The 15,551-nt window shown below is 38.7% G+C and overlaps 1 protein-coding gene across 2 annotated transcripts in view; it reads left to right on the top strand.

Moving 5' to 3' along the window:
* The window catches only part of CENPE (centromere protein E), an 82,471-nt gene extending 70,813 nt beyond the window's left edge, over nucleotides 1-11,658 (top strand). For both annotated transcript variants that reach the window (XM_078069036.1, XM_078069035.1), the window contains 5 exons: nucleotides 3,483-3,595; nucleotides 5,339-5,436; nucleotides 7,076-7,259; nucleotides 8,061-8,347; nucleotides 11,231-11,658. In XM_078069036.1, coding sequence (XP_077925162.1) covers nucleotides 3,483-3,595; nucleotides 5,339-5,436; nucleotides 7,076-7,259; nucleotides 8,061-8,347; nucleotides 11,231-11,325 — 777 coding nt within the window. In that variant the 3' untranslated portion in view covers nucleotides 11,326-11,658. The remainder of the gene's footprint in view (nucleotides 1-3,482; nucleotides 3,596-5,338; nucleotides 5,437-7,075; nucleotides 7,260-8,060; nucleotides 8,348-11,230) is intronic.
* Nucleotides 11,659-15,551: the final 3,893 nt, after the last annotated feature.

Raw genomic sequence — 15,551 nt, 5'->3', positions numbered from 1 at the left:
AGCAACAAATTTCTCCACATTCTGTGTAAATTGATCCAGGCATCTATGGAAAGATAAATATCTTTCCTGCAAAGCAGAAATAACTTTCTGGGTTATGGCATTATATAACACCTATAGGGAAAGAAAGCAAAATACAGATTCATAAAATCTTTATACTGTTGGAGTTTTTTTTCATTTGCTTTTTGGTATTATATAAACATTCTATAAAATGCAACAATGTATTTAACTCAAGACTTGGCATAAGAAAAAACTTTTAACCTATTCACCATTATTTGAAAACATCTTGGATATAGCTGTCCAATATAATAACGTCAGGTTTGTTAATTGAATTGAGAAGAAAGTAATTTGAACAAATGAATCATTAACAGTTTTGTTTAAATCTTGATACATTTCCTCTGTTATATCATTACAAATTGTTTCTATAAAGTAGCAGTGAATAGATCAAAAATTTAAACTGCAGTAGAACTTTATGGACATCCTGCATGAGGAGAAAAAAAAGATCTTATTTATAATGGCCACAAAATCTAAAATAAGATGATTGAATGACTAACCTTAACAAAAAATGAGGGCAACATATATGAAAAGAAAAATAAAACTTTAAAAAGAAATATAGGATAACATGTGGTTTATAAGAAATACACCATTTCCTAGGTTGGAACCTAAATATAATCCTAAGTTTTTCCCAAATTAATTCCTAAATTTCATGTAATTCAAATCAGAATTTCAAAGGAATTCTTTTTCAGGGAGAGCCACTAAAATTTCTTAACTGAATCTGTCTAAGAATGCAGATGATAAGTAGGTGATGTTAACCAAGAAATTTATGTTTGCAGTCTTTTCAGTTTATTAGTAAAACTAAGACCGTCAGTATTTCTTGAGTGCAGCTTTAGTCACATACCATATATTTGAAATAGGGAATTCTGTTATCTTTCATTTCTAATTCAGTATTTTCAATTTTGATTTCTTTTACATAAGGATGTTTTAAACAATGTTATATATGACTAATTTATTTCATTATATTGTGGCAAAAAAATAATCTCTGCATTTCTAGAATATATTGAAATTTTCTTTTTAGTGTCATAAATGGATACCTTTTTTTTTTAGAGTTCTTTGAACTTTTAAAATAATATATAGACAAATAGATCAATGGAAGAGAATAGAGAACTTAGAAATAGACCCACACAAATGCAGTCAACCGATCCTTGACAGAAGAGCAAAGGCAGTTCATTGGAGGATAGTCTTATCAACTAATGATGCTGAGACAAGTGGACTTCCACAAACAGAAAACAAATCTTGACACAGACCTTCTCTCTTCCACAAAAATTAACTCAGTTGATCAAAAATCTAAATGTAAAACATAAAACTAGAAAACCCTCAGAAGATAAGATATAGAAAATCTAGGTGACCATGGGTTTGGTGGTGACTTTCTAGATACAATACCAAAAGCACGATCCATGAAAGAAAAAATTGGTAAGTTGGACTCCGTTTAAATTAATAATATCTGCTCTGTGAAAGACAGTTAAGAAAATAAAAAGACAAGTCACAGACTGGAGGAAAAAATTTTGCAAAACACATATCTGATAAAGAACTGTTGTCCCAAATATACAAAGAACTCTTAAAGCTCAATGATTTAAAAAAAAAAAAAAAGCCAATTAAAAAATAGGCAACGGTTCAGAGCAGACACCCCACCTAAGAAGATATACGTGTGACAAGCATATGAAAAGATTCTCAGCATCATATGTCATTAGAGAAGTACGAAATACCACTACACACTTATGATATCTCAAAACGCCACGATGGCCAAAATCCCAACCACCACACTAAATGCTGATGAAGAGGTAGAGCAATAGGAGTTCATTGCTGGTAGGACTGCAAATGGGACAGCCAGTTTGAAAGAGAATTTGGCAGTTTCTTGCAAAACTGCCAACACTCCAGCCAGTCACATGCTCAGGGAGTCCCTGACATCAGCATCTGACTCAGAAGGTAGGGTACTGAACTGGTGCTGTGACTAAGTAAACAGTGGGCTCCTCTAAGAACGGGCTTATCTTACCCAGTCATCCACCTCCTTAAGCTGAGCATCTATCATTTTTGGAGGTTTTGCATCTTTTTAGTCTTTGCTAGCCATGGTGTGTGCGTAAACGTTTCTGTGGGAGTTGGGTTGGGAAAGCCTGGAGGACTAAGGAGAGTTCTCTAGGTTCCTATTTAGATGGGTTTTATTTTTTGTTCAGTATCTAATTCTCCATTGTATGGTTGTGGTACAGCGATACAAAGAAACAAGTGATTTATTCAACAATAATAAGAAATGAGCTATCGAGCGGCAAAGACATGGATGAACCTTAAATGCACACTGTTAATTAAAAGAAGCCCATCTGAAAAATGAGTCCAACTATATGACATTCTGGAAAAGGCAAAACCAGAGAGACAGTAAAAAGATCAATGATTGTCAGTGGTCCAGAAGGGGTAAGGGAGGGAAGGATGAATAAGTGGAACGGGATTTTTAAGACAGTGAATCTATTCTGTATGATATTGTAATTATGAACATGTGTCATTGTACATTTGTCAAAACCCCTAGAATGTACAATACAAACAATAGACCCTAATGAAGTCTGAAATGTATCAATATTGGCCCATCATTTGTAACAAATATACCACACTAAAATGTGATGTTAACAATAGTGGAAATAGGGTGGGGAGGGAGATGGAGCACGACAAGAGTATATAGGAACTCTGTACTCTCTGCTCAATTTTTCTATAAACCTAAAGTTGCTCTAAAAAATAAGTATTTATAAAAAAGGGTTTAAATATATGTAAGTGTGTATTTACATATGATTTTTTTTTCTCTGAGTAGAAAGTAGTTATATTTTCAGCAATGGATTGACCATCTTTGAGTCCAAATATCCCAGGAACACTTTATAATACTTTGAATTCAGTTCTAGTTTAATATTTATATTCCCATTCTGACATCTTTTTGTTTCATTTTCCTGACTTACCTTTGTCTACCCATTATTTTCAACCTTTCATTTTGTTTATATCATTGTTAATTGGAAAAAAATTTGTTTTAGGAAATGAAGGGGCGCCTGGGTGGTGCAATAGGTTAAGCGTCTGCCTTCAGCTCAGGTCATGATCCCAGGAGTCCTGGGATCAAGCCCCACATCAGGCTCCCTGCTCAGTGAGGAGTGTGCTTCTCTCTCTCCCTCTGCCTCTCACCCTGCTCATGCTCTCTTGCTCTCTCTCTCTCTCAAATAAAATTTAAAAAAAAAAATGAAGGTCATGTATTCTCAATTACATATTAGCTTCCAATAGTTTCATGTATACTTCACAGCAAATATCTACTTGTTCATTTTAGGGTTAAATTTCGTGCCTTTTCTGCTTTTCATATATTTGGAGTTTGCTGTTTTAAAATGTTCCTACCAAATCAAGGTAGTTAACAGCTCTTTAAAACTGCTCTGAAATTATTTTATTTTTCTTTTCTTTAAAAAATTTAGGACAAAGTTGCTTTAGGAGCTAAGCCCTATAAAGAAGAAATTGAAGATCTCAAAACGAAGCTGGTGAAAATAGACCTAGAGAAGATGAAAAATGCCAAAGAGTTTGAAAAAGAGTATGTCTTTGCCTTAACTGAACATGACTTTAATAGTTTACATTTCGGGGTGCCTGGGTGGCTCAGTCATTTAAGCAGCTGCCTTCGGCTCAGGTCATGATCTCGGGGTCCTGGGATCGAGCCCCGCATCAGGCTCCTTGCTCAGTGGGGAGCCTGCTTCTCCCTCTCCCTCTGCCTGCCACTTCCCCTGCTTGTGCTCTCTCTCTCACTCTTTCTCTCTGACAAATAAATAAATAAAATCTTTAAAAAAAAAAAAAAAATAGCTTAATTTTCCCTTCTAAATTTTTTGCATTGGTTAACTTTTTAAAATATATAGAAATATTGTTACTGTTTTTTAAAATAAATACATCCACAGATTTTAAACTTGCTAAATTCTCATTACATCTGCAAAGTTTTTAAAAATCAGCATAGTTATGGTCAATTATTAACATACTGTGTCTTGATGCTTCTTGCTGTCTTACATAAACAGCTTAAAAGTGGCCTTTTTATGCTTGAAAATGAATGTTAAGAACCTGTATATATGTGCATCTGTGTGTGTTTAGCACTTCGACTAAGATTTTTGTTGGTTCTCTTAATTTAATTTGTTCTTCCTATTGTGTTTTTGTGTAAAATTGTATTTCCTCTTAAATTACGGTACCTAGTACCCAAAAGCGTGACTTCTTTTTATTTATATATACTGTACATAATGGCATGTCTAAAGTTCTTTATGATATAGCATAATGAAAGAATATTAAACAGTGAATTAGAAATACAATATTGACACTTATTATTATATCACCTCACATATAGGCTGTTTAATCTCTGTGGTCTTTGTATTCATAATCACTAAGGATAGGTTTGTATTAGATGATTTCTTAAGGTTCCTTCTGACTCCTAATACTTTTTGTTCTTCCTATAAATATTTAACGATGCTTAATTTGCCCAAAAAGTAGCACTCTGAAGCTTCATGCATTCTAACCAGCCTTCCATTGATAAGACTATTGGTTTTAGTGAAACTTACACCTATCAAGTTCTTCATTATAAAAAAGCAGTTTTAGGGGCACCTGGGTGACACAGTCGGTTAAGCGTCCCAACTCTTGGTTTTGGCTCAGGTCATGATCTCAGGGTCCTGAGACTAAGTTCCGCGTTCGGCTCAGCACAGAGCCTGTGTGAGTTTCTCTCTCCCTCTGTCTCTGGCCCTGCCTCCTGCACTCTGCGTGTGTGTCTCTCTCAAATAAATAAATAAATCTTTTTTTAAAAAGGGAATTTTATGTATCGAGTAGAATCAGCAGATACTTTCAGAGTCTCTAAAGACAGAAAGTCTCATGATTTATCACTGCTGATTAACAGTTAAGCCGACAATTCCTAAAATGTCACTTTCTGCTGGGGAACAGTGAGCAGAGTTTGACCTTTGTATCACATTAGACTAGAGCTGCACCCAGGGTTTGCTTCCCTGACAAGGTAGAAATGGGTAGAAGTTCTTTTTACTTTCATGCTCTGGTAATTGTATCTGATTATTAGCTACTGGGCTTCCAGAAATTTAAAAAGAATTTAAAAAATTACTCCTGCAACCAAACAGAATACTTCCAATTTGATGGTGTTATAGCTATAAAATATTTGATACGGGGGGGTATCTACTGCTACTTACAGGTTTTATGTCAATGTGATCTATCTTACTAGAAAATTCTTGATAACAGTTCTGTTTATTCTTCCATTATAATTAGTTGCAAAGCTTTTACATGTTTCTATTGCTGTTCTTATTAGAATTACTTCTACAAAAGCCACTGTAGAATATCAAAAAGAAGTTATAAGGGTACTGAGAGAAAATCTTAGAAGAAATCAACAAGCCCAAGATACCTCAAGTAAGTAGAAAATGCTGATATTTCCAGATCTTTTCCATTTTATTTCTCAATACATGTAGACGTTTTCAAGACTATGATATATGTGGTAGTCAAGAATAAACCTGTTAACCACTAATTTAGAAAAAACTATTTTTGAGATGAATTTATTGAGATATTTATCCTGTGACATCTCCTTAGTTTCCTGTAATCTCAACTATTTATCCATTATAGATTCTTAAAAAATAAGAATTTTACCTTTGCATTATCAGATCTTTACATATGAGAAAAGATATCTTCAGTACTATAAAAGAATGCTGTAACTATCAAGGTAGAAGTACCCTTCCCAATAAAAATACGAACACATTGTAGTAGATTTTAACCATATGCGCAGTAAAAATACAATCAGCACGCAGTAGAAATAAGGAAATAATATCCTACATGTTCTTAGTACTGAAAATAGAGTTGATGCTTACTTGCAAACTCTTTCAAATTTATCTTAACAGTTTTCAAATCTAATGATCAAATTTCTGCTTATGCATTCCTCAGCCTGTTCCTTTTTCCATATTACTGTCTCTTCTGTTTCATTTGAAAAGAGAGGATGCTGAACAGTACTTGGGACAGCTTTGTGTAGTAAACAAGCAGTGAACTAAGGGCAGGTCCCCCTCACTTCATGGCTGTATGAAATCATGGGAATCATACCCGACCTCCTAGCTTATATATATATGTACTGTAAGCCTCAAACTGAAAGTTGTGTGTGAAAGCACACTGAAAATTCTAAATGTCACACCAACATAAGATAAGACTTGTGTGTATTATTATCCACTCATTTAAAAAACAAAAATGAGATAGTGTTAAAGTTGTTGTCTCATACATGTTTGGCCTGAACTTCTCTAGTGTCTGTTGCAGAAGTGCATCCTTACCTGAAATACTTCCAGGGATAAAACTGGAAACGAGCATGCTTTGTTGTCACAGAAAGGTCAGGACAATTACTCTCAGTGTGTGACTTTCAGGTACATACTGTATCTGAACTCAGAGTAATTCAAAAGAAAATGGACACTGAGTATCTTCCCCCCACACAGCATACCTTTTGTAAAGTATCAGTTACTCAGTGGACTGTTCTACTTTATAAACGCCTCACATCTTCATGCAATTTTACAAAACAGTTCCTTACCTTAGCTTCACACATACAGTGTAGAATACTTAATAAAATATGCTTTAGTATCATTCTGAGTTTTATTTAGTTACCAGGTACGTGTTGAGGACTTACAGCGCACTGAATGACTGGTGGTGGACCCCACACACACATTCTGTGCTGGAAGAAGCCCTCCCGTGCGTCCCCTGATGCAGAGGAGAGAGCAGTGAAGGACAACACTAACCGGGGGTTGCGGCTGCTGCCGTCGTAGTGGGAGAGTCCAGCCAGCAGCGCCGAGCTAGTGGAATTGGCTGGAGAGAGGCGGGAGGAGCCTAGAGACGATTAGAAGTGTTGATCAAGTAGGCTTGGGAGGGGATGTAGAAGGAGGAAGGAAGGATGGCTTCTAGGGACGTGGTGATTGAGATGTTCTGGTTTTTGCAGTGACTTATGGCTCTTCGTCGTTTCTTTATTTTGAACTTTGGAGATAATGAAAATCATCAGCTGTTTGTGTCTTTGCCTCCCTCCCAGTTGTATCAGAGTGTACGGACTCGCAGCCTTCAAATAAACCCTTAACTTGTGGGGGTGGTAGTGGCATCGTACAAAGCACAAAAGCTCTTATTTTAAAAAGTGAATATATACGGCTAGAGAAAGAAATCTCCAAGTTAAAGCAACAAAATGAACAGCTAACAAGGCAAAAGAGTGAACTCTTAAGGTAAGACCTGCTTACGTGATATCAAAATCATGCTTCTGGCTATTACATGTGGGGAGCTTGGTGTATACACCTCCATCCCTGTTTTTTGCAGTTGGCAACCCTTCACGCATATGGGGAAAGTGATTTTTAGAATATACGTAATAAATGTTTTTTAAAAAGGATAAGCCTGTAGTACGGCCATTCCAGGTGTTTGCTGTCTGTCAATTGACCTATTTTTAACGAAGCCAAGAAATAGGAAGTAAACAAAAATCTTTGAGGGGCAGTTTAAATAGACCACAAGTCTGCATACCCAAGTCAAAGGAGAATTCCTTAAGTCCATTATTGTAGTCTATTTGCTTTTACTTTATAAACAGTTCTAACAAATTTAATATTTGGCTTCTATCAAAGATTAGAATCTTGTGCCAAGCACTTTAATGATACAATAGGAGAAAAATAGGCATTAAACAAATAACTATACAAACAACTAATTTTTTGCAACAAGTGCTATTAAACAGCAATAACAACAAAACCACGAATAGGACCTTATCTAAGTGTGGGAAGGAGTGATGATGAAGAAACTGAAATAAGAGTAGCTGTGGAAAAGGGCAAGGGTTAGGCCAGATGAAAAGAGAGACTGGTAAGCCCTTTAGGCAGAGGGTGACACGTGCACAGGCTTTCGGTCAGGAAGAATAACCAGTTGGTGGAACTGAAACACGTACAGTGTGGCCAGAGCATAGAGAATGAATCGACCGTGTGAATAAATTCAGGAGTTGTGCAGACTTACAGTCTCTCTCTCTCTTTTTTTTTTCTCCTATATTCAAGCAATAATCATCATCTTTCCAACGAGGTCAAAACATGGAAGGAGAGAATCCTTAAAAGAGAGACTCACAGAGAAGTTAGTTGTGAGAATTCTCCTCAGTCTCCTAAAGTGACTAGAACAGCTTCCAAAAAGAGGCCGCATACGCCTTCTCAATGCAAGGAACGGAATTTACCAGATCCTGTGCCAAGGGAATCACCGAAGTCTTGGTTTTTTGACAGCCGATCAAAGTCTTTACCAACACCTCACCCAGTTCGCTATTTTGATAACTCCGGTTTAGGCCTTTGCCCAGGTACGTAAATATACTGGTTCTTTGGAAATCGGGGGAATAACTGTCAGAACTTATCTTTAATTTGTGGCCCCAAAGGACAAGGTTAGACAAGATATAGTTGAGCAGGCTACAGTGCACAGACTTCATTTGGCATTTCTGTTGTGAGAAATTTTCTCCAAAGCACAGCACTAAAGTCCATCATTTTTTACCCCAAGTTAAGTCTTTATTCTGCCTCTCAAACCTTCAACTTTTCCTTAAGATCAATAAGCAACCCTCTTAAAAACATGAAGATGCTACCCTATAAACAAAACTTTCACTGAAGAAGCCTTTCTTACCAATGCACTGGGCCAGTATTTCCAATAGCATTATATTCATTTTACACAAGCCAGATCATAGATTTGTTTCATTTACTTATTAATTCATTCAATCAGCAAAAAATTTTGGTCTCTAACTGTGTGTCAGAGATGAGACCCTGATGGTACATTGATAACCAAAACCAGACATGGTCCCTACCCTACAGAAGCTTACAGTCTCTGCGGAGATACACACAGTAATCAAGTAGTCAAAAAAAAGGTAAAATTCTAGAGTGTAAAAGGCTGTGAGGCATATAACAGGTTTTTTGTTTCAGGAATATTAAGGAAGTCTTCCTTGAAGAAGGAAGCTGAGATCTAAGAGGTTGATGTGAGTCAGCTTAACAAAGAGGGGCAGGAGAAGTATCTCAGGCAGATAGAACAGTGAGGACGGACCGTCAGCAGGGGAAGGGCTGGAAGGAGGCTGCTCAGAGCACAGTGAGCACGAGCTGCTACGGATGGCGGCAGTGAGGCCAAAGAGAAGAGCCAGGTGTGTGGGAATTCGTACATTGTATACAGGAACTTTTACTTTATCCTGAAAGCATACAGAGGAAGGCTTTGAAAGATTTTAAACCACATGATGGGTGAGATCATAATGAGTTATAAATTTTGAACACACCGCCTTAGCTATATGGTAACCAACAAATAATAGGAGCAGGAGTTGATGGCAATTGTCCAAGCAAGGGGTGATAGCGGGGATGTGAGCAGGTACAGAAGAGATGGAGAGAAGTGGACGGACCAGACCAGCGAGATGTGGGAGTAAAATCAGCAGTGCGAGGCGCCTGTCTGGTCGGAGGGACGCAGTGTCAAGGGTCGCCCCCAGCGCGGCCCGGGTGCCCGACACGGAGGTGTGGAGCATTGGCGGAGAGGCCCTGGAATCCGGCGCTTCTTGTAGCTCTCACCGCACAGCGTGGATCACGTGTCCATGGAACAGCGCATCTGCCTGTCAGAAATGCCCTTAGTCGCAGAAGTCTAAAGCAGCAAAATTGTATCCTAAGAGAGGCAGCTGCCAAATCATTTTTGGCCCCAAGCGAAGGTAGCCAGGGTTTGTGGAAGTGGACGGACCAGACCAGCGAGATGTGTGACGTTAGAAGAAATCAGTCCATTCTCATCAACCGCACATCAAAATTAGATCAAGCCAGCAGTCTGGAAGTGCTCTTAGGGATATAGGAAGGCACCAAACAATTTGAAAAAATTTCTGAACTGTTCACTTTATGGAATAGTATTTAACAAACATTTAAGGACCTTTCATTAGCACTTACATGGAATTTTTGCTGTATATACATACACACTATTTTAAAAGAGTCTTTTGAAAAACTGAGAAACTTCTTTTAAGATTTTGTTTATTTGAGAGAGAGAGCATGCGCACAAGCAGGTGGAGGGGCAGAGGGAGAGGGAGAAGCAACTCCCTGCTGAGCAGGGAGCCCGGGGACTCGATCCCAGGACCCTGAGATCATGACCTGAGCCGAAGACAGACGCTTAACTGACTGAGCCACCCAGGCGCCCCAAAAAACTGAGAAACTTTTAATCACCTTTCAATTTTATCTGATCCTGCCAGAGACACATGCATGATATAAATTAATTCAACCACAAATAGAAATGCTTAAGTGTTTTTATCAATATATGGATCACTCTGGTACTATTTTTAAATAAAAGAGTAGGCTGGAAGAATATATGAATCAAAAACTGACAAATTCAGGGGTGCCTGGGTGGCTCAGTCAGTTAAGCATCCACCTTCAGCTCAGGTCATGACCCCGGGGTCCTGGCATCGAGCCCCCTCCCGTATCGGGCTCTGCTGCTGAGTGGGGAGCCTGCTTCTCCCTTTCCCTCTGCTGCTTCCCCTGCTTCCCCTGCTTGTGCGCTTCCTCGCTCTCTTTCTCTCTCTGTCAAATAAAATCTTAAAAAAAAAAAAAACTGACCAATTCAGAATTAAAGGAAATAGACCCAGCCAGAATTAATAAAGTACTAGTCAAAAAGAATTTTAATGTTAGTTTTTAATTTGAATTATAAACGATAACTTAAATTTTCTCAACAACTTGAGATAATTGCAAAGACCGGGTATGTGAGATTTACTTTAATGAATATAATCATTTGAAAATGAATATTGTTTATAAACATAAATGCAGTTGAAGTGCTTTCTAAGAATGACGAAATAGTCTCCAAAATATATACTATTTATTTAGCACATCATTTTTTTTCCTAAAATTAGGGCAAAGGAAAATTAGACTCAATCTGTGTTTGATTCACTTTGAATCTCAAACTGATGAATTTCAAGTGACACTTTATTATTTCTTGGTTTTATATACAAAATGGCTTCTCTAACAGTTGATTTTTTGAGAAAATGGGGAATAAACTTCTCCACCTCTGATGAAATGAAATACACCTTTTTAATGACCAAACATGAGGAGGTTAATGACCGTATTGTCATTTTTCATTCTTCATATCTCTACTGTCTTAACATCGTTTCCATTTCCAGTTGTATTCAAATTGTGTGTGTGTGTGTGTGTTTTAATAAGATTACTTTTGGGGTTTTTTGCTTGTTGTTTTTCCTCAGAAGAACAAACTGCTGGAGCAGAGAGCGTGGAGCCTCAGCCGGCCCCTTGGCACGCCTCCTCAGGAAAAGATGCGCCCGAGTGCAGGACACAGTAGACTCCGCTCCTGTCACTTTTCCGGGGGCCCAGCATTTCCTGGAAATGACGGCGTTTGTTACTTCATGTGCCTATCCCTGGCAGTGTCGTCACAGTCCAACTTAATTTCAATTCAGTTTTCATTTTGCCACTAGAATTGGAAGAGGAAGGAATAGGAGATTAATGCGTTCCAGTAATTTAGAATGGTGATAGCAATGTCTTCTTGAATGTGGTAATACTTTACGAGTTGAATTGTTTTATTTATTTATATATTTTGTAAAGAATAAAATTATTGAAGGAATTTTCCAGTCTTTCCATGTATACATAAAATGTATTCATTTTTATTAATGTAATGTTATCCACCTATGGCTTAGATACTCCCAAGGCATTATGCATACATTAAAGCATCATTTAATTAACAAAATTATAAACTCCTTTTTAAGTACCTTGAACATTCAATAAATGTTTAATTAGTGGTTCTGAATCACAATTCTATGTGACAGTAATTAATGGTTTCTTGGTGGGTGGTACTCAGCGTATATTTGGCTCTACTTGTTTGTTGACTTACAGAATTTTGCTATGAGAATGTATACATGCTTTCTGGATTTAAGTTGCTAAGTTTAGCAAAGTGCTATGACCTCTTCATTTTCTAGGCTAATCTTTCTTTTGCTATAATAAATACAAAAATTCTCTCTCGCTTTTCTGTTACCCACCAACCCCCATACAAGCACTCTAAATTGGTTGGTTTGTTATGAGACTTTGTACTCTACTACATTTTACTACCAGCTGGAAGAACTTCATGGACCATTTATTCTATCCTTTTATTTCAGACATGAGGAAACAGCACCAGAGTTTCTATCAAAGTAGAAGAAGTCTTCTAAACCCAGAGTCCCCACAGATACATAAGACATCTATGGATGGGCTTCATGCAGTCTGTAAAACCTCTGAAATTTTATGTTAATTTGTTAATTTTGTCATTTTTCTAGGATACTTGGATCCATACTTTTATCATATTCTTAAAGGGATCTTTGGGTGATGTTTATTTTTTTTTTTTTTAAGATTTTATTTATTTATTTGTCAGAGAGCGAGAGAGCACAAGCAGGGGCGGGGGGAAGCAGGCATAGGGAGAAGCCGGCTCCCCACTAAAAAAGGAGCCCAATGCGGGACTTGATCCCAGGAACCTAGGATCACGACCTGAGCCGAAGGCAGATGCTTAACAGACTGAGCCACCCCGGCATCCCTGGGTGATGTTTCTTTTGTGTGTGTGTGCACCTTCTGATTTTTTGCTGAGTTTTATCCATTTGAAAAAGCAGCCACCTCTTCTGGTCTACAGACTGCTTCATACAGGGAAAGATTTTCACCTGTCAGCCTGGTTAGAGATCCTGGGGATCTCTGAAATCTTTTTAGGGGGATATGACCTCTGGGCTGTGGGTATAATTTGCCAATTAGAGAAGTTTACCAATTTCTTTTCTAGGAGCTGGATCTCTTGCTCCCTCTGGTGTCTGTCTTCACTACAGCATGTTCTTGCAGTAAGAAGCCACCCCGCTGTCCTTTGTTCTCATTGGTCCCCAGGCATCCAAAGTATATCAGCTCTCCGTTAGCACCCCAGGTAGGCAAGACAAATATCAGTCTTGGACAGCCCTCCAAAAAGTTGGAATACCAAGAACATGCTCCACTCTTCTCCCTCTCTCCCAACTATGCTGAACCACTCTGGCCTCCGTCTGGGGCACTGCAGGGCCTCCAGTGTCAATTAATGCCGGTTCCATCAGCACTCCAAGTCAGGCAAGACAGAACCCAGTCCTTTGGGCTTCCAGAGAAAAAGTCAGAACTTTGGGTTAGTTTTCCACTCTTCTCTTTCCCCCTACTCCCCTGGGGAAACGAGGAGCCAGAGGCTGAGCTGTGCTGACTTGGGCAAGGGGTGCGGTGGCTGGAGCCACGGGTAAAGGGAAATGACTCTTCTTGCCCACTTCAGTGCAGCTGTTCTCAGCTCTCCCCTTACCTAGGGTCCTGCGACTTCCTAACTGACTTAAGTTCTCATAAAGGTATTTTAGTCTGTATATTGTTTTAAATCGGTGTCTCTGTGGGAGGAAAAGAGGTGGGACTTTCTACTCCCCCATGTTGTCGACATCTCCCTCAGAAATGTTGCTTCACTCTTAATGATCTGGAGTTTCAATATCATGATAAATGGCTGTGAAGAGACAATGATGAAAGTCAACAATGAAACATGCAAAAATGGTAAAAAGCAGTAATATGGTCAGACAACACTAAAATGGTCTGAAAAGTAAAGTCAAAGTAGACAAATAGATTATTGTTCATAGGAAATATTTTCTGGAGAGCCTGGCAAAATTATATCCAGGAAACCTATTGAGAGCCTACCATTCATACTCAGCAAATATTTAATGGCTGTTTACTGTGTGCCAATCACTGATCTAGGCACCAAAAGTTACTGCCTTTGTGAAATTTATGTTTGGTTGAAAAACAAATATAATATGTGCTGACTGCAATATAAGGGTGAAAAAGATATAGTCCCTAGACTTGAAGAAATTTACTCCATGGAAAATATAGATGGGTAAGCAAATTTTTGCAACACCACGTTACTTAGGCTGTCAGAGTCGGCATTACTGTTGGAAATGCGGACAAAGGAAGGCTGAAGAAAGCTGCACCAAGAAAGTAGTGTTAGACTTGGCCTTGATTAGAGAATCCTCATATCCATTAAAAATGTATTCTAAAATCCTCAAAAGTTAAAGACATTGTTACTAAAGCAAGGAGCACAGCTGGGTGTCATTAGAGATCATTAGACTCCGTTAGAAGCTACCCTGGGCAATGAGGGACAGTCTTACCAAAGACTTTATGTGTGTGTGTTTATATATGCAGAAATTAGATCAGAGATTTTTTTCATCCATTTTTGCCATCTACTGTAATTGAATTTTAATAATCATTCACATTTATTAAATGTAATCAATGTGCTGGTAGTTGTGAATGCCTAGTCCTTTCTCCTCACATGCATGAGGCAGGTGCTATGGTTACCTTCTTTACAGATAAGAAAACTGGGGCTTGGAGAGTTAAATGATTTACTCAGCTAGCGAAGGACATGGGACTTATCTTCATCTTTCTGACTGCACAGTCTTTGTTCTGAACCACCATGACCATTGTGAATATACTTCCCTCCAAAGACAAAAACCTGGGGGAAAATGTGATCCAAAGAAGTTACTTTTTCTCGGCTAAGAATCTCAGGGCAGGGGTGGGCGTGGTGCCTGGGTGGCTCAGTGGATTACCCATCTGCCTTCAGCTCAGGTCATGATCCCGGGGTCCTGGGATCAAGCCCCACATCGCCTCCCTGCTCAGTGGGGAGTCTGCTTCTCCCTCTCCCTCTGCCCCTTTGCACCTCCTCCCGCTGCTCGTGCTCTCTCACTCTCTCTCAAATAAATAAAGTCTTAAAAAAAAAAAAAAAAAAGAACCCCAGAGGAGTTAGTTTAGTGCTGTGGCATAAAGGCTGTCTTCAGGGAATCAGGTTCCTTCCCTTACCTGCTCTGTCCTTGACGGGTGCCTCTGACCTCATGCCAAGTCACACAGTGACTGCCATGTCCCAAGGCAGATCCACATGCCAGGCAAAAAGAAGGGAAAGCTTTTCAGAGTGGCCTTGCCTTTCTATCCAAAAGGAAATCCTCCTCAACTTGCATTTCATTGGCCAGCTCTAGCAGCAAAGGAGGCTAGGAATATGAGAGTTTTGTTTTCTGGCCTTTATAAAATAAAAGGCAGGAGAAAGTGAGGTAGGTGGATGTTGAATGAACCAACATAAATAGTACATGCACAAAATAACCTACACAATCACTCTGTTCAATTATACACCTGCTACAGTATGACTTACTAAGCCTGGCACACATGACCTAGTCCTAGACCTAGTCTATTATCTCTGTTCTCTTCGGCCAGACTTGTTTTGTTGCTCTTACCCAACATGTTCCCTTTCAAGCCTCCACACTATGAAGCTCAGAGTGCTACCCGGACCCTGCCCCTCAGTGTCCCCGAGATGCCTGGCCTGGTCCCCGGCCACTAAATATGGACAAGTGTTAGAAGAGACAGAGTGTGACAAAACAACCATAACTATACCTTAAACACAAGGGAATTTTTATTTCTCTCCCTCAAAACAATCTTGGTGAAGGGGAAGGAAGGAAGCCTCCACTATCTTAAATGACCTAGGTCCTTCTATTTTATTGCCCTGCTCTGTTCTATGTGATGTTTCTGACTCAT

Source organism: Halichoerus grypus, chromosome 3 (assembly GCF_964656455.1).
Source record: "Halichoerus grypus chromosome 3, mHalGry1.hap1.1, whole genome shotgun sequence".
NCBI classification, from domain to species: domain Eukaryota; kingdom Metazoa; phylum Chordata; class Mammalia; order Carnivora; family Phocidae; genus Halichoerus; species Halichoerus grypus.
The sequence above is the reverse complement of the archived record's forward strand: the minus strand, read 5'-3'. Positions and strand labels throughout refer to the sequence as shown.